General features: G+C 39.4%; 2 protein-coding genes and 1 long non-coding RNA gene across 4 annotated transcripts in view; 1 reads left to right on the top strand and 2 right to left on the bottom strand.

The window, feature by feature from the left end:
• LOC117953477 (activin receptor type-1C) overlaps nt 1-11,426 on the bottom strand; it is a 19,778-nt gene extending 8,352 nt beyond the window's left edge. The window contains exons 1-2 of the mRNA XM_034886570.1: nt 11,089-11,426; nt 1,490-1,720 (exon numbers count right to left, since the gene is read on the bottom strand). Coding sequence (XP_034742461.1) covers nt 1,490-1,720; nt 11,089-11,158 — 301 coding nt within the window. The 5' untranslated portion in view covers nt 11,159-11,426. The remainder of the gene's footprint in view (nt 1-1,489; nt 1,721-11,088) is intronic.
• LOC117953504 overlaps nt 6,802-19,935 on the top strand; it is an 18,921-nt gene continuing 5,787 nt past the window's right edge. Inside the window, exons 1-2 of the long non-coding RNA XR_004658623.1 lie at nt 6,802-6,921; nt 11,070-11,074. This is a non-coding gene — a long non-coding RNA (uncharacterized LOC117953504). The remainder of the gene's footprint in view (nt 6,922-11,069; nt 11,075-19,935) is intronic.
• Nucleotides 18,305-19,935, bottom strand: part of LOC117953468 (activin receptor type-1-like) — a 23,763-nt gene continuing 22,132 nt past the window's right edge. For both annotated transcript variants that reach the window (XM_034886547.1, XM_034886548.1), the window contains exons 11-12: nt 19,472-19,602; nt 18,305-19,329 (exon numbers count right to left, since the gene is read on the bottom strand). In XM_034886547.1, coding sequence (XP_034742438.1) covers nt 19,195-19,329; nt 19,472-19,602 — 266 coding nt within the window. In that variant the 3' untranslated portion in view covers nt 18,305-19,194. The remainder of the gene's footprint in view (nt 19,330-19,471; nt 19,603-19,935) is intronic.

Genomic DNA, 19,935 nt, shown 5'->3' with positions numbered 1-19,935 from the left:
GTGAATACAGAAACCCAAGACCACTACCTACTATAACTTCACCATTTAACTGTGAATGCATTCTGGTAGAAGTCACAGCAATGGCATTAAGTCTTTGTGTATAGAAATAAAAGGAACACTGGATGAGCTCACATGCTGATATTTAGCAGAACAGTAGAACAGATTGATTCTGGTGTCCTTATTCGCAATCAACACCAGTACAGCTTGAGGGTACTGCCTTGCCCATCTCATCAACAGTCTGCAGCACTTTACACTCTAAATCTCCTGTATCACCTCAACATTTCATTTTGGCCACTGTCTGACAACGCAATCTAACATGAATCACTTTAGATTAATAAATAAATCCTTTAGTTTTGTCTTTCATTTGGTGACAGATGTGAACCATGTATTTACCAAGAGTAAACTTTGTCAAAATGTAAGCTGTTATTGTCTTGAATGAAGCCACCAGACCAGACAGCAGTGTGTCCCTTTAGTACAAATTTGGGTGTACCACCTGGATAGATTTGTTTTATAATTTTGTTTTTTTAAATGTACACCTTAAAAAACGTGTCTGCAAGTTAGAGCTGAACCAGTTTGACAATTAATTATTTATTTGATCATCAATAATAATAATAATCTGCAATAGTTTTCATAATCAATTCCTCACACCAATCCTGTATGAAATTAAACTGAATATTATTATTTTTTTGGAATGTTGGTTAAACAAATCAAGACATTTAAACCTCACCTCAGGCTGTGGGATGATGAGAGATTTTCTGATGTTTAATAAAAAATAATTGATTAACTGAAAAAATAGTTGCTAGATCAAACAATAATGAAAATAGTCAGCCAGAATGGTATACTTATGATCAATTAAATGGATTGGAAAAAATGATTCACTTAAGTGTTTGCAAGCATTACATTATATTACAGGTTTGCTTATGTCTGTTACAAATAAACAGAAAACTAAAAAATACAATTCATGTACTGCGGCAGTACAACACAGAAAAAAATACTATGAACTCCCACATTAAGAATAACTCTCATCTCCCATTTTTTCCACTGAATTGTCTATCCACAGGTGTAAATAATCCCCCTCTGCTTTAAGGCCAACTTCCACCCTGCAGACCCATGTGAGACTTTTAAATTGTAGTATGACTACATGCCTGACAAAGTATTTATTTATAAATCAGCGGCAAGAGGGGGAGGATCACTAACCGGCGTCCCTTTGCTTCTGCCAGATTTGTTATGTCAGAGGATCTAGTAGGATCAGCATCCATCCCGTCTAGCCGGGGTCAGAATGAGTGGGAAATCCCACACTGATTGGGGCGGTGTTGCTTTCGAATGACTGTTGTCTAAGGGGATGAATTTATCTCTCCTCTTCTATTTTTGTCTCTTTTTCCTTTCCTACTGTTTTAAATTAGAATTATTCATTACAAAAAACTAATTTAAAGACAACTTGAGATAAAGACAAGATTGCCACAGTTCCAAAGCATAATATCTGCTGTACCTGGGTGTAAGTGCAGAGTCTCGTTGTTGCAGAAGTCAGTGAAGCAGCAGTTCCTCTTGGAGACATTTCGGGAGCTGTAGCAAAAGACCTGGCCCTTCAACTTAGAGGGCGACAGGCAGGACTTGTCCGTCTCCTCCTTCCCGTCAACCAGCATCACAGAGTTCCAGCAGGCGCCGTCTGCGGTCGTCTCACAGGTGTGGTTGGCACAAAGCTGGCAAACACACCTCAGACCTGAAACATATTACATTACAAGTTATCTCACTGATTTGATTCGTATAATTGGTTTTTGGTATAATTGGCTGCCAGGCTAGTGGGCTTTAACTCTTTTTCATGTAAGCAGTCCCATGCTCTTAAATGGCTGGAGCTGAAGGAACCAACATAATGACACTCAGGTTAACAGCCAGATAATCTTGTGTTCCTCTTAAAATCATACTCTCTGTGCGTTTGATAAGCACACTTGCACTGCATGCTTACTACTAGAAAAACCTGGAAACAAACTGTAGGACTATTATACATTGTTCAATACATTCAAACATTTTTAATAAATAACGTAGTTATAAAAAAAAAGATTATAAAAAAGTTAGTAAGTTAGTTGGTTAGAAAACGTAGTTAGAAAAGCTCAAATGTATAACTTAAATACCCCTAATAAGGTAAATAAAGGTCTCCACGGTGTTCAAGCATTAATTAGATAATAAAGTTGTAAAAGTATTTATCATAAACATTATTATTTTAAAGCATTTTCGAAAATGTTGACCTTTGAATATTAAGTGGTCTCGTCTTTCATACAGTTCAGCTTTCACATTGAACAAAAAACTTAGTTTAATGACAATAAATGACAAACAAAGGAGAAGTATCACCTTTCTGACAGTAACAACAAGAAAAATGTCATATGCATTAGCTTTGTAAAAATTGAATTCCAAGCAGAGCAGTTTGTATTGGATTGGATTGCATTACATTATACAGCTGTACGTAATGAATAAGTCAGCAAGTGTAAATTGGTGGATGTTGTCTGAAATGTGTTCTATGTGCAATATGTGGTTTTCATGCCAGCTAAATCTAATTCCTAATTCAGTCTAAAAAAATATTCCCCAAAAGTCTTTTAGTCAGGAGGATTCACTTTACACAGGTTGTTAGTGCTTATGTTAACTGCATATGTCGTGTTTATATGTACATGGCATATATCTGAGACTAACAACCTGTGTAAAGTGAATCCTCCTGACTAAAAGACTTTTGGGTAATATTTTTTTTAGACTGATTTAGGAAACGACAAACATGGAAATTGCTTTATGTAACATAAGTTCTTAAGAAGTAGATCATATGTCTCAAATCAACACCTGGTTGACATGAAACTAGGAAGTCTGGATGCAGTTCATCCTTAACCGTTTAAGGACTTCTGGTCCATCATAAACCTCCATGAATTGTCCTCAGGAGTAGAAGCCGTTATGGAAGAGAATGTTATTCATATTGCACATGCCAAAGAGATAATATGTATTTATGGATATGCAGAAAAAAAAATATTAAAATGAACAGGTGTGACAAGGAGGTAAAAACAAAAACCTGCACCTTGTGATTAAGATTTTCATCATGTGTTGTTTGAAGGTTTTGAAGGAGGTATGAGGTATGGCAATGGCATTTTGACTGCTGGAATAAATCTTTTTTTTAGATCTTGACAGATAAGAAAAGACATGCATGTTTCACAACTGGAAGAATTTTGAGATGATGGTCAAAGTTCATGCTGTGAACACCAGTAACTCATATTTTTGTTCCTGGGGTTATAATGACCTTTAACTTCACTTGCTAAACAACTCAGTGAGGAGGACAAGTTGTAAGAGACACATGTTTAATAAAAGATACAGCTGTGTGTCATCTATGTTGCAGTTCTAAAAAGTATGTTTAATACCAGGGTAATTGTATAAAAAACATGGTACCAAGAAGTATTCCCTACAATATACAGTAATTTACTTTTGATCTAATATGAAGAGAAACATTAGATGGCTGAATGTATGTGATTGTTTAAAAAATGGGTCACAAATAAAAATTGTAATTTTTTCAATGACACAGGAATTTAAGAAAACAGTTGGGTACTGTAGTTTTAGCAAATTTTAATATTTAGGGAATAGTGCATTCTTGGAAACTATTTAGCAGAAAATCAATTTATTTCAGTTTAAGCGGACGCAGAAAGGCAAGGACGATGATTAGGCTATTAAATCTTTCAATATACTGTAGCTCTATGAGGTTGAATTCAATTTTACCTATTGTGTCAAATCATAACAGAAGTTATCTAAGGACACTTTACAGATAGAGTAGGTCTGGGCCACATTCTTCCCCAAGAGCATGCTTTTGGTGTATATAACAAGGTTTGTCTTTTTTAAAGCAGATGAATGAATTAGCATTAGTGTGTATGTTTTTAATTGTTAATCTCTTTTCTTCTCCATTTTGTGTTATTATTGTTACAACATGTTTGGGGAAGAGGTGCCATAAACACCAAAAATGTGCTTAGTTCGCAAAACAAAAAAGACGTATTCAGAACAGTGTCGGGCTCTCAATCAATCACAAAATCATCAAAATCACAACTTGTGTCTTAAAATAAACCCCTACAAAAACGGTAAAACAAAACATGTTAATGGTTAACTAAGTTAATGGTTAATTAAGTCAATGGTGGTAAAAAAAAGATTAAAATAAAGTTAACATAACATTTAGCCTGTTTACTGCTCCCGATCTTGTCATTGACATCAGGCCATAGACCTGTGATATTTTCTCTAAATCACTGTGACATGCGACTACATATTGGATTCAAAAGTTTTTTACTGCATAGTTTAACACAGTGAATGAGCCACCACACACTGCATTTATGATGACTAGAAACAGTGAGGCCAGTGGTGGCGTAAAGGTTAGAAAAGTGATCTTCTGAACAGACCAGCAGGATAGGCTAAATATGGGTTGGACAGTGAAAAAGCAGTGCTTTCCCCTCCCTCATTACCACCACTGAGGTGCCATTGATAAAGGCCCTTAACCCCAAACCGCTCTAGTCAAACTGCTCAATGATCGATACGACTGGCCTCATAGGAAGATGGTCGGCGTGATGGACGGGTGCTTATATGCACAGGATCTTCAAGCCAAGGAGTGGAGTTTGCTTCCAAAGCAATAGACTTTAACCCAGGGAATGTGTCTTCTTTGGGAGTGTTTTAATACAAACCACAATCTTTTTTCTAACCTAAACTAGTTGTTTCAATGCTATTACTTAACTTTCGTCGCCGCATAACGCTGACTTTTCTTTCCTAAACTTAATTGTAATCTCCACCGAAATTACTGGCAGCTCTCGGTGGTCTGTACCCGGCGCACAGTCACCTATTCTTGGGTAATTGAAAGACCAACTATCGCTGACCTGGCGGAGCACCATGCAGAGCATCATAGCCAGTGTTGAAGAGTTGAACACATCCACTAATTGCCACTAATATGACAAGCTGTGACGGAGGACTGTAACCGTCTCAGGAAGCTCATGTAATATGAGTTTTTGTATGATAGCACACGTTTTAGTGACTTTAACTTTTTTGTACCATACATCTAGGCAGGGACGTCGCAAGGTCTAATTTATGGGTGCTGAAGGTAACCTAATATGTCATGAAGCCCCCCTAAATACTAATAAAAACAACAATAATATTTTTTATTTTTTTTCTTTACAGTGCACTCTGTATCCTTAACTATGGAGAATTGATCTTCTGTCACGATTTATCTGTGTGTGTATCGGTGTGTCTGTTTTAATTCTATTTTACGACTGTCAGCTGGTTGAAATGGCAGTGTTAGAGGCTTAACGAGCACCCACATGCACGGTAACAGTATGTGGACAAGTGAGGTAGAGAGTTAGCTGAAGTTAGAGCTAAGTGGCATTAAAACAAAGCAGAGGATCAAAGACTCTCCAACTGTGTCAAGCATCTCACTATCACTAACCGTATTGCTATTCATATATAGACGCAACTAATTATATATATCCAGCTATAAAATAGCCAAAAAATAAAGAAGTTAGCATAGACAATGCAATTAATGGACAAAACAAGCCCATAGACGTCCATGGAGACCAGTGAAGTCCATTAGAAGAATTTATCCAGTGATGGCTGAGCCTTACTACGCAGCCTCCAACTGAGCTTGACAACGTAGATGTGATGTAAGCAACCTGTCTGGAAGTCGTCTGGTAGTTTTGCGTGTCGGAGAGAGCATATGTATATATAAGAAAATAACATAGGCACAAGCTAATTATTACTAACTAAAATGCTAGATAACGTTTAATTAAACAGCTAATGTAAGTTAAAAACTGCTTCTGAGCTTCTCCTGCCTGTACCGTAATTTTCCTACTTTGCGACAGAAAGTTGTGTGGTTATGACACAATGGTTAGCATATGTTTACAAGAACAGAGGATTCATCTCGTCGCCACTCTTTGGTCTGAACTCCCTACTGCATTGACACCGCAGACTAATAGAATAGAGAATACGAATAATATTAATGGACAGAGCATGTGTGACGTCACCCATTGGTTTGTAGAGATCTGCTATGAGTTGTCAAGTTTGCCGTTGCCGGCGCTGCCATCCTGGTTGCGGTTGTGACAATTTTAGACGAGAAGGAGTGAGGGAGTTGCCATGTTATATACCACACTTTCACAGACAATTACATCGCGGCCAGGCCTTTAAACACCACCTCCTTTATCGACGATTTTAAAATCAACAAGACCATAATTTTTTGTAATACATTTTTTTATTTAGAAATAAAGAACAGTTAGAAACAATTAAAAGGCCAACGATCGATTTTCTAATTGTTTCATCTGATCTGAGTCCGTATGTTTTGGACACTCGGGTGAAGAGAGGGGCAGAGCTGTCAACTGATCAACATCTGGTGGTGAGTTGGGTCAGGGGATGAAGGAAGACTCTGGACAGACCTGGTAAGCCCAAACGGGTAGTACGGGTAAATTGGGAACGTCTGGAGGAGGCCCCTGTTTGACAGACTTTCAAATCACACCTCCTGCGGAGCTTTTTGTGCATTCCTGGGGAGGCCGGGGGCATTGAACGGGAGTGGACAATGTTCAAAGTTTACATTGCTAAAGCTGCGGTGGGGGTTAACCCACGAACACCCTGGTGGACAGCGGTGGTTAGGGAAGCCATCCGACTAAAGAAGGAGTCTTTCTGGGATATGCTATCTTGGAGGGATCCAGAGGCAGTGGAAAGGTACCGAAGGTACCAAAGGTACCGAAGGTACCGAAGGGCCCGAAGGGCTGCAGCCTCTGCCGTGAAAGAGGCAAAGCGGCACGTGTGGGAAAAGTTTGGAGAAGACATGGAGAAGGACTTTCGGTCAGAGCCAAGGTGCTTCTGGAAAACCGTTCGCCACCTCAGGAGATGGAAGCGAGGAGCCATCTAAGCTGTGTACATTAAGGATGGGACGCTGTTGTCAATAGGGTGGTGGAAGGAGCACTTAGAGGAACTCCTGAATCCAGCTAACACGCCCTCTATGGTAGAGGCAGAGCAGGAGGATGATGGGGGATTACTGTCAATTTTCCTGGTGGAAGTTGTTGAGATAGTTAAACAACTCGACAGTGGTAAAGCCCCAAGGATTGATGAGATCGGTCCAGAAATTTTGAAAACTCTGGGTGTGGAGGGACTGTCTTGGTTGACACGCTTCTTCAACATTGCGTGAAGGATCTGGGATGGTGCCTAGGGAGTGGCAGACAGGGGTGGTGGTTCCCCCCCTTCCAAAAAGGGGGACCAGAGGGTGTGTGTCAATTACAGGGGTATCACACTTTTCAGCCTAAAGTCTACTCCAAGGTGCTGGAAAGGAGGGTTTGGCCAAAAGTCGAACCTCGGGTTGAAGAGGAACAATGCAGCTTCCGTCCTGGTCATGGAATAATGGATCAGATCGTCACTCTTGCAAGGATCCTGGAGGGAGCCTGGGAGTATGCCCAACCAGTCTACATGTGTTTGGGGGATCTGGAGAAGGCGTATGACCTGGTCCCCCCGGAGAAACTGTGGGAGGTGCTGCAGGAGTATGGGGTGAGGGGTCCCTCCTCTGGGTCATCCAATCTCTGTATGATCAAAGCAAGAGCTGTGTCCGGGTTCTAGGCAGTAAGTCAGACTTGTTTCTGGTGAGGGTTGGCCTCCGCCAGGGCTGCGGTTTGTCACCAATCCTGTTTGTAGTATTTATGGACAAGATAACGAGGCATAATCGGGGTGGGGAGGGGTTGCAGTTCGGTGGGCTGGGGATCTCATTGCTTCTTTTCACGGATGATGTGGTCCTTATGGCATCATCGGCATGTGACCGTCAGGACTCACTGGATCAGTTTGCAGCCAAGTGTGGGATGAGAATCGCAGCTGGGATGAGAATCGGTCCCTCTAAATCCGAGGCCATGGTTCTCAGCAGGAAACCGATGGACTGCCTTCTTCAGGTAGGGAATGAGTCCTTACCCCAAGTGAAGGAGTATGAATACCTTGGGGTCTTGTTCACGAATTAAGGGACAATGGAATGGTAGATTGGTCGGAGAATCGGCACAGCGGGTGCGGTATTACATGCAATTTATCGCACCATTGTGTCAACAAAAAAAAAAGGGCACTTTAAAAGATTTTTGTCCAAAAATGGGAGGCCAGGGAATAAAGGGAGAGGGGGTCGGGGTGATCACCATCATCCCCCTGATTGGAGTGCAACCCATCAGGGGAGGAACCCCACGAGTGTCCATGCTCTGACGTGGGTCTCGCCACAGATCGCTGAGCTTCAGTCTTACCTAACCTTTAAAACAAGCCAGGTATGGCAGCCAGGATCTGGGACTGAGAGTCAGATTGCTGATACTGGTCACCAAGAACCCTCATGAACCAACCGGACTATGAGAAAGTCGGGGAACATGTTGCATACCAAAGCCCTGCCCTGTCTATAGTCAGGAGAGCGCTCACGTCTGTGCTTCCGCACAGACGTTTCCTAGAAACATGTCCCATTTCATCCTGTGAAGGCTGAACTGCCAGAGCCTGAACAAATTTCTCTGCACATGGGCTCTCAGGATTGATCCTCCAAAGGCAGCTCCAGCGCAGCTGTACAGGGGCTGCATAGAGGATATGTCTGTCACTTTTTACTTACTTACTTACTTACTTAAATTGTAGTTTACTTGTTATCTTGGTTTCTTGACTGGTTGTTGGAATAAGTGTAACTGTATTACAATAACAAGAATTGCTTTGAGCTTTGAGATGCAACAAATGCAACAGAATTTAAAGTCACTGCTTTTTGTAAATGTAACATTTTGTAACTGTTTATCCTATAAGGCTTAAAGAACTATCTAGAAAGATTTGGTGACAAAAAGTTGAATCCTGTTAGTGACTTTGAGAAAACTTCTTGTTATTTAAGATCCAATGTTCGGCACATTTCCACACAACTTGGAATATGTGCGCGTTATCATTCTCCAAGAAGTCCTTACAGGTTCAAATAGCTCTGAAGCTTCCTTAAATCTTTTAGGAGATATGAGTAATATCCTTGGTAAACAAAGTTAATAATATGCATTTACTCCTTAACTTAAAAGTACAACAAAATATGTGTTTGTCACAATGAATCAGTTAGATGTAAATACCTTAGAATTTCTGAGACTCACAATTAACAAGAGTAGGGTTGAGTTGTAGGGATAAACTATTACTTTTATTCAGATGCAATACTAAATTCTATAAGTATAGTGCTAAAAGGATTGTACTTGAAAAACCTTTGAAGAAAAGTCTTTAAGAATTGGTTATTGTCATGTTTTGCATTTTTTAATTTACCCTTGTCATGCAGCCTGTTACCTGGAATTAGGGCATATTAGAGAAAACACTTAGCTGAATTTGATTAGCTGAATTTGTGTGTCCAATTATATGTAATAAAAGAAAGTGGGCAATAAGTGGACTTCTATCATTTACTGTGTATAAAACAAGAAATGTTGGTTGACTGAGAAAGCCTTCCAAACTTACTGTGTTGCCCTTCTACTTCTTACTCACATCCCTGTTGTCCCATTGTAAACCTACTAAAACAGATCCCACACACCTTTCTGTCAAACAGGCACACATTCCACTTTTTCTCTACTACTACTGTTGGCAGTATCTCAGTCCGTAGGGAGTTGGGTTGGGAACTGGAGCGTTGCTGGTTTAAGTCCCTGTATGGACCAAAGTACGGCGAGTGGCTTAGTAGCTGGAGAGATGCTACTTCAGGTGCTCTTGAGCAAGGCACTGTATCCCCCCCCCCCCAACCACTCAGGGCGCTGGTCCAGCACTGACATGAATAGGACCTGAGCATGTGTGTGTTTTTCAAGCCTGTGTGTAGGGATTACTAACAAAACAGAGAGTAAATTGTAATTTCCCCACTGGGGATCAATAAACAGTATGAATTATAAATTATTAGCATCAAAAGACAAATAAAATTGGGCTGCTTTTTTTTAACTTTTATCAGACAGACAAGCTTTCAGTCGTACGCCTATTCATCAGGGCACAAACCAGGAGAAACAGCAATGGATATATGTCTGCTGTAGCAGGTTGGTGAGTGGCTCATTGTTTCTGACTATAAATGTATATTAGGCATTTGTGTTCTCAACAGCCACTGGAACACTCATTTACAATGTGTATTTTTTTACAAGTATTTTATTGTATCAAATGCAGCATAACAGACTTCGGACCACCAATTAATTATTAAATATAATCATCTGGTCTATAAATTGTACGACAATTATGAAATCAGACCTAGCCAAAGTTCAAAACCCAAATATATTCTGTTTACAATCATATTTGACAAGGAAAAGCTGCAAATCATCACATGGAGAAGCTGGGAAAAAAGGTTTATTAATCTTTGCTTTTTCATTTTACTTCAATTCTAGTAATTCATTTAGTCAAACAAATTAGAATAGTTCTGTTATAAAAGAAACTCATTTAAACTACAAACGGAGTCTCCAGAAAAGACCAAGCAGATTTTAGATCTAAATAAGATGTGATACAAAGGATCAAAGCTAAAACTATGAAATTTGAGTATTGCCCATAACAATGACCATGATCTTACAGCATAAGTACCAATTTGGGAAATAGCAATAAATACAGATTTCTACTGTCTGAAAGTTGGCTTTATATCACAGGTCTGCCGAACTATTTTTCGACCAAGTGCCCTCTGTTTTAATATTTAAGAAAGCTATTTTGGACAACATCTTAAAATACAAGACCTGCACTACTGCCTCACATGTGACATAATAGGTTATAAAGGCTTTTTATTTTCTTTAAATTACTGGTCTGCTCATTCAGAGCTTTAACAGAAATTAAGCTCAATAAAAAAAAATATTGTTGTAATCTAATGTAATTAGAGGTGAGTTTATTGGTATAAAATAATGTGTCCTTTAAAGTCAAATAAACGCAGTTCATGTGTGATGACATGACCTATAATGACCCAACAGCTGTCTGAGAATATAATACGGGCGATTTCAAAAGTCAAGTAAATAAACTAACCTAGTTAGCCACTCTATATAGTAAGCAATTGAATAACGCCTATAAAAGCTTTAAATAGGCTAATGTAATATACTAAATCAATTCATATGATTATTGCAAGAGAGAGTGAGGATCTGTCAGATTCTGTACCTGCAGTCAGCTGGGCGACGGACAGAAAGATCAACGCCGCTTGAAAGCTCTGCTTCCCGGGACGAATCATGGCAAGAGCCGCATCAGCTCCGTCTCCGCCGCACCGTTTACACAGCTACTATACAGAAAAGCACAATATTATTCATTGCGGTAAAGTCAGCCGGCCATGCAGCCCGCACAAATGCCTCGCTCAGCAAATGCGGGGAGGAAACTTTACAACGCAGTGAGAGGTTTGCTCCGCCTCTGTTAACTGAAATTTAAGAGGATTAACGCTGCAGACCTCTGATAAAGACATGTGAATGAGAGCCTGAGCTAAAGTGTGTTGCACATACATTTAACAAATGCAGGTCCAGGGAAACATGTCTGCATATTGAATGTGGACATTTCTTCAGCTCTCAGTTATTAACTAAATGCTTACTGTGGAAGAAAACCATGCCAACATGTTCAAATTACACACGCAATGGTCACACAATCCATAGAGTTTGAATAAGTACAAACTACGAAATCCCAGAGTATCTGTATCTGAGGCATTGTCACAATCCCAAGTGTAATATGAATATTAGTGATTGTTTTGGAGAAGTGCACTGACTCTTCTCCAACTTCATGTGTAGGCTACATAATAGTGGGACAGTATATTGACATGCAGGTTGTCAAGGGAAATGATTAACCTGTTTGTGGGCCCTGGGCCAAAGAACATTGCTCTTGTGCCCTCACTGTGTATGTACAAACACATCTATATCCTACAAATTCCCATCAAGTAAGCTATAGTGCACACAGCAGACTATAGATAGCATATGTTTCATACCCAGACACCAACCAGTACTCATATGGTGATATACCTGCCTTGGGTTTTCTGTCACTCAGTTTGTGACAATTTGACTAAACACAATTTAATCACAGTGGCCCTCATTTATGAAACGTACTTAGGGGAGACCAGGGACAGCTGTGACATTTTTTTGCAATTTTTAGTAATACCTCAAAAACCATTTACACTGGAATAACCAATTTGTTATATTATAAACTTCAATCTGTCAATTGTTGAAAACATTTATTTAAGTTTTTGTTTTGTTTTTTTATGAAATATGTACAGGTTGCAAAATGGATTTTAATACAGTCTCTCCACTGTTACAACCATCCTGTATAAAAGAAGATGGAAACTCTGGTGTCACTGCTGGCAGTGGGCGATCTGTGACTAAGGATAGTGCAAGGTCACTGTCACTGAAAATATTCCTTTTAATAGGCCAAACTGTAGTTCATACAAACCCTGCCTGGATATTTGTTGGTGATGCAGCATAGGGAAGGGCACTCTTCACCATGCCTGACAGATCATAAATGGTCATTGTGGCTTCTGGATGAGCTTTTAATCCAATTGTTACAGCAGTTGTATACCTTTTCAGAGAGTAGGGTGAACCAGTCGGCTCCAGCCATCCCATTCTCTGCCCAGGTTTCGGGGTACCAACAACTATAAGTCTTTGCCAATTCAAAGGCAAGTTTCTGGACCTAAATTGTATTTATTGTTAATTAGTTGTAATATTAGTTATCATTCACAACAAATGTGCTTAGCATAGCTTACTCTAACTTAATACATACATTTTACCTACCTCCTTTGGGCTCCATCCATAGTACAAATCAGCTGCCTGCATCAGTTAGTCTGTTAAAAGGAGCTTCTGCGAAGTGAGAAAACCCTTTTCGGAGTACAGTCTTCAACTCTAGGAAGTGTCTTTGATCCCTTGCTTCTCTTCTTGTGGAATCGGTGCAGGGTCAAATGGCAAATGCCATATTATTTGGCCATTCCCTTGACTGAGTTTTCCTGCCTGATTTCATTGGAAGCCCTTTCCAGCAAAGGAAATGGGACTCCCCTGTCTGTCTTCCTCTTTCTGACATTTGGCATGCTGTAAGCAATCACATTTCCACTGACTATCTTTATACAGAAAAGATTATTAGATGATTTTTTACTTTCTTTTTATTTAATTGTTGTTCTTTTAAACAAAACTAACAAATAAACAAATAAGCAAGAAAAAGATGAAAAAAAAAATAAAGCTCAAAGATGGAGAATAAAAGAGAACAGAGCTTGGCAAGGTTGACACAGCACATACATCAGTGCAAAATGGAGTAATCGTTCACACAGACATTGAGCTCCTCTTTAGTTAATAAGAAGTGCACCTTTCCCGGTACTTTGTATACTGTTCTGCCCATAGTCTCAGGGTAAAGGTCAGTTTTTCCATGCATTGTATTTTTTCAATAATGGAGATCTAGTCATTCCTTGATGGCAAATATGTCTGCACCCATTTCCGTGTAATGGCCTTCTTGCTTGCAGCCAAGGGCACTTCATTAAGGTAGTTGTTGGTATAGTTGTTGGGATAACTGGGATTTTACCCAAATAAAGTGTAATAAAAGAAAAATCTACTTTTAAACCAAAGATTGACCAAAGTTCTCTAGCAAGGTCTTACCAATATGGTTGAATAAGGGGGCGGGACCAGAATATTTGAAAGTGATCTGCCTTTGTCTGTCCACATTGTCTCCAGCATATATCCTGTCCCTTGGAACCCTGCTGTTTAGATTTCAATTTATGGGTGACAAAAAAATCTTATACTCCTCCAACAAAATTCTCGCCAGGCTCTGGAGTTTGTGGTCTTAGCTTGACCCCCCCAAACAGTTCTCCAGTCATCCTCAGAGCTCTCCAGGCCAGACTCCCACTCCCATGTCTGCTTAACCTGAAGGGTAGATTGGTTCTTGGAGAAAAGATGATTCCATTACTGTCATTAAGCTGATGCTTTCATACGCTCAGGGACACAGTGGTTGATGTATCACAGTGGGAACTGAACCCAGATCTCCCACACCAAAGGCATGTCATAAAACGGCTGTTGATCCCCAGCCATGTTTTCATCTCATGTCAGTTAGCTGAAATGCTAGTTTGACACTTAGCCATTTCCATTTTTAGCTTACAAAACAGTGATTCTAATAAAACTTGTTTGAATGAGGTGGACACGCACTCTCCCTCACAGCGGTTGCCTGACTCTGACTCAAGATAAAAAAACACGAGTAAAATAAAAACAAAACACTGATACGGTGTGTTTATTTAAATATAGGTACACCTACATGTAGGCCTAAGAGATTGCAATATATGTACAAATATTATTATTAGGAGTATATATAAATACATATATATAGTATATATGTCAAGGATGTATAAATTAAATAAACTTCAGGTGGAGTTTATTAATTTAATTTTCCCATTTAATACGGCAACATTGTTGACCGCATCAGTGATCTCTATCAATTCCGCATTCTTCCTACAGCATATACCAGTTTTTAGTCTGCCAAACAGGACACACACCTAACTGCTAGTTAAACTGAGATGTCAGGGTTTCAATCTCCACCTCTGAAAAGTGTTGTTTCTTAGCCGGATTACGTCTGTCCATGTCGTAAATAGTAGGGGCGAGGCCTCAAAACTGAGAATACATTGGGGCGTGATATTCAAATTATGATCGTTTCCTGCCGCTGCATTTATCAGTGCACAATCATTCTTACGCTCTGCTTGTTGTGATATAAACGTTTCATGAATCTCACGTAAAGCCTGTCATACGAGGATTTCTGCGCTAATATGTGCGCTGGTTTCTACGTTAGGTTGATAAATGCGGGCCCATGCGAGTATAGAATGACTAACAAATTCACCCAAGGCCGCTCTGCAGAACAGGACCGCAAGATTAGATGATAATGCAGGACCCACCTTTTATTGATACTGTAAGCTACTTGAGAGGTGCAACATCCCAGGCAAACTGGCAGTTAATTAAATTATTAAAGACCAATTCAGAAGTGTGTGGCCCCTGATGGTCTGGCCATTGGCTGCTGGGTGATGATCCCAGGGTCAGGGTAGGGACACATGGTCCGGCCTCAAACCACAAATTCAGACAGGCTTCTCAGAGGTTAAGGAACATGCTTTATTATGCCTTAATGGTATAAAAAGAACTTACGTAATAAAATAAAATATGTAACAACCTGTAACAAAATAGCTTTTTTCAAATAATGAAATAATGTTCAAAATATGACCTATTCTTTGTCTGCTTCAAAATCCAGCTTCAGCTAAATCTCTCTTAAAACCTTTTCAATGATAAGGATTTTCAGTGTCCATGTGAGGTTTGAGATCTCCAGCACCTTTATCAGACACTAAAACATATGTGCTAGCTTTGCACACGGTGCACTCCGCCCCCGACCGGGACGATACGTGGAAAGGTTTTTTGCAGTTCAACTGTGAAGCTGCACTTACGCTTCGGCATTTTTTGTTAATTGCTGCTCTGATCTGCTCTGCTGTCTGATCTGCTCCCTGTATACGTGCGGGTTGCAGAGCCGCCCGCAGAGCAACCTTTCGGGAATTACGTCACGCAACAAAGTACCGTAGTATGGTGTGCAAAGCGCCAGTCAATTTAAACGCACGCTTAATGGTCCCATGAAAAACAATGAAAAATGGAAATGTTTCATGAATTTATAACCCCCCCCGGACAGTACGTAAAAAGTGGACATGTGCGGGCAAAAGAGGAAGTTTGGTCACCCTAGGTTAGGGTTAATATCTTCCTCTCCCTGGATGTGACCAGAACTCAGGTCAGCAAACTATAGACACCAGCCGAGACAGATACAGTCCACTGCCAACATCTACATCCAAACAAGCAGACTGTCAGGTAGTTTACTGTACATTAAGCTCAGGGCAATTGTTACAGCTCAACTCACCTGCATGTAATACCTCATTTACTGCTGCAGGCCATATGTGATCAAGTTGTGTTCCTGCTGCCTAGGCTCCATAGCAACAACATGTGCCAATGTCACCAAGGAGAGTGCATGCATGGGCAAAGCCACAAGCACCGAAAGTACTGTTATCTATGTATTCAGAGCAAAGTCTATGCAGTCTACCTGTTGTGTACATAGTGAGACAGTTATATAATGTATAAATACTGAATCCACACCACTAATACTGTATTATCTGCCTTTTTTTCACCACTAGCGATAGTTTAAAATGTGCAGAATCTTGGGGGGAATACGATGCAATTTTAACTGGCGGATTCAAACTTCTGTGCTCTGCGGGTGCAAGACAGTTTAAATGACACTGAATGTGAAGACAGTCTACGCAGAAAGTTTGACAACATTTGACACATGCAGGCTGGGCATCTCAGCAATGTCAGATATCCAGTGTTAGTGTTTCATTCACATGGCCCATAACTCCTCTGGTATATCAATCAGGCTGAGAACCATCAGGGGCCCAGATTCTGTTTTACACCTGTCAAGTTTCTGCTGTGCACACAGTTTCACTTAACACCTGGGGCTTTTGACCTTTTCCAAATGAATATGGATTAGTTTGTTGCATCATCAGGGCAGATGTCTAGCTTGTTGCAGACAGGAAAAAGTTCACTGTGTAGAAATAATTGTATATTAATGAAATAATTCAGGGTAAACTAACATTTCTACCTGAACTGACAAAAATAGATGCAATAACTGGAATATGGAAGTTGTGTTTTAGCTGCAGGGCTGACGACTGCAATTGTCCAGGTTATTCAAACAGGAGGTAAATTACTTGGCCTCTACAATATACTATGGGCAAATTTTACTATCGGACTGATAAATCACAAGAGAATGGTTAGAGGAGGGAGAGACAGCGTTTGATTTGTAATTTGTAGATGGTACTCAAATAAAAACTACAAGGCCAATCAAATTAACAATCATAAATAATTAACAGATTCACTATTAGCACAACTTTTATCCTACGGTCTAAACAGGAAGAAACAAATTAAAATGAGCAGAGAAATTTAAAATGTTCTTAGTAGCGCAGAGTAAAATAAGACTCAACAGCCATGCTACACCTCTGCTATACTAACCTTTGCTAATTATCACTTTATATTGAGATCAAATCAATCAACACCATTTCAAGATTGAAGGATGCCACTAGCTGGCCTGGAGACATATAAAACAAAGCAGTGGACAAATTAAAAGTTTGACCTGATGATGGCACTTAACGAAAAGTCATGTTTGTCTCATGTTTCCCCTGAGAGGGACTTGAATGTACTGGACCACATTTCATGACAACAGTCGTTAAAACATTTCACTTAAAACCACAACCGTAAACCTAATTGGGACGCTAGAGGAAAAAAAAAGTCAAGGGATCACCCAAGTCAGTAGGATTCATGTGTTCATCCTAATTCATCCAATAGTTGTTCGATAGGTCAGTATGGACCAAAGTGGTGAACCAACAGAGTCCCCGACAATGCCATCCATGGAGCCTACTAGCATGGCTAACAATAAATACATCTACAAGACCTTCCTCCACGGCGCTGCGGAGGAGGGTCTGGCTGGTCCAAACAGCATTCTGAGTTGGGAAAAAAACGTGCTGTGGCATTTCTTTAACAATAACAAACATGGACGGTGCTAAACATAATCATATGTGGCTTGTTGCTCGATCACAGGAGCACTTTCAGTGACAGACTCATTCTCCCAAAATGCACCACAGAGCGCCACAGGAAGTCATTCCTGCCTGTGGCCATCAAACTTTTTAACTCCTCCCTCTAAGTGTCTGACACACACACACTAGATCATTAGAGAGGTTGAAACTGGACAATATTATCTGTATTATCTGTTGTGTGCAATAACACTGGCCTGACATGTGTGCAATTTCAAATACTACAATTATTATTATTATTATTATTATTATTATTATTATTATTATTATTTAACTTTTCACCATTCCAAATCCTTAATTATGTTCATTATGTAAATAATGTATAATAACATTCCTTTATGTAAGTACATATCCAATTCCTTATATTTCTTTATTTCTTGTATTTCTACTCTATTTATAATATTTGTGCAACTGCAACACAGAGTTTCCCTTCGGGGATCAATAAAGTATTTCTGATTCTGATATATACACATTTCTACGGTGCCAAACACCAGGAAAAGCCATGGCGCATCTGCAAAATAGCCTCGGTAAGGAACTTGTTTAGGTGAAACTTGTACATTCAAAAGTTGTTTTAGTTTAAAATTCCATCATAAACAAAATGGAAGGTAACAGACATCTGGCTGAAAAGAAATCCGCGGAGTTTCTGACACAAATAGAGCAATTCCCGAAATGGAGTATCGACTAAGACAAATGAAACAAATAAAATTCTTTTTTTTTCTATTTAATTACAATAAATCCCTAATTGATATAAAATGTTAAAGAAATAAAAAAGGCTGAAGTTTGACTTCATTTACTTGACAATACACGCAACAGTATACAGGCATTACAGGCTTACTTACAGGCCTCTGGAGGAATAGAGTTCAGTATCTAGCAGATATTTTATTTGTTCTTTTAGCATTAGTCTCTGTAAAATTGAAGAAACAAAACATAAAACAGGTACAGGTAATTCAATGTAAAATCCATGGTGATATATAAAAGGTTTGCGACAGAGTACCAATAGTTGGACAATATCAACAGAAGAACAGTGCCATAAATGCAGCTGTAAAACTACACGTTAGGGGATTGGTGAGATCCCAAGAAACTTGTTCTGACAGCATTGTTAACAGAGGTGCGTGACACACAAAGTAAAACATCACACTACTCACTGTGATCACTGTTTAAGAGAGTAATACAGATTAAATTGGGAAATTCATTTGGCAAGATGATTTCTTTTCCTAATGAATCCCCCTTAATGCAAATGAACAATTTGGTACAATTAAAGAGATAAGATGAAATTGGTAATACGTTCAGACATTTCAAACTAAAAAAAATGTGTCAAACAAAATCTGCGGATCTAACTAAGGCAAGGCTACTCAAATGCCCAGGTAACAGTTTCTTCTTTTGAAAAACATTGCTAACAGTCCAGCTCCTATGTCATAAATTGAATAGATATTTTCCTTTTTTCAAGACCATTGGCAGTCTCCGAAATGCTCGGTAAGCCATCTTTGGATGCCAAAATGTGTCCGGCCAAGTGTTAAAATAAATATAGGTTTGTGCCACTATAAGGGCACTGAACCCACCAAGTCTCTTGTCTTGTGATATTTTTCTAAGATGGGCCCCCCCACCCCCCTCTGGATTTCTTCAAATATCTTTAAGTACATCTGCCTCTCCTTCTGGGGGCAGACTCAAATGTCTGTTTTTATTTTGTCCAGAGAGTTGTCGATCTTTGTGAGAGTCTTTTTGATGCGTAAGGCTGTTAATCTGGCTGAGGGATTCTGGTACCAGCACTCCTTCATAAGTTTAGCCATGGAGGTTAAAGTCTGAAAATGAAATAGGAGAATTAAATCAATCGCTATGTCCCCATATCAAGAATATTATTGAAATGCTTTTATTTCTGGAAATCAAAAGCATGCAGACTTAAATTACTTGAAAATACTTCATGACAGTTTAAATATCACTTACAGTGTCTGAAAACCATCTGTTTGGGATGTTGGGCCTTTGCTGATCCACACACACAACCTTCTTCATATCCTCAAAACTGGGATCACTTGGGACCACGTCGTGAAAAGGTGGCTTGTAGTCTTCTACAATGCCTACACGTAGAGCAGAGCATGCAACAATTCACTTTCAGGATCATTTAAAACAAAGTATAAAAAAAGTTCTAACGACAAATGACATAAAGAAGAAATGTATGTTATCCTTAACTTTCTCTCAAGTGCAGCCTCGGGACAAAATATACATACGTGCTTACTGCATAGGGAGTAAATCAATATATACAAATAAAGTGTTGCTGAAAGCCCAGTTCCTTCTATAAGGCATAAAAACTAACTGACAATAGGCTCCTTGTAAGTAATGCAAATTTGTTGGAATTGAGAAAAATAATTAATAATTAATTATTAACACAGGACTACACTGAAGCCAACAGG

This window comes from Etheostoma cragini, chromosome 11, assembly GCF_013103735.1.
Source record: "Etheostoma cragini isolate CJK2018 chromosome 11, CSU_Ecrag_1.0, whole genome shotgun sequence".
NCBI classification, from domain to species: Eukaryota; Metazoa; Chordata; class Actinopteri; order Perciformes; family Percidae; genus Etheostoma; species Etheostoma cragini.
This window is presented reverse-complemented; position numbering and strand designations above follow the sequence as displayed.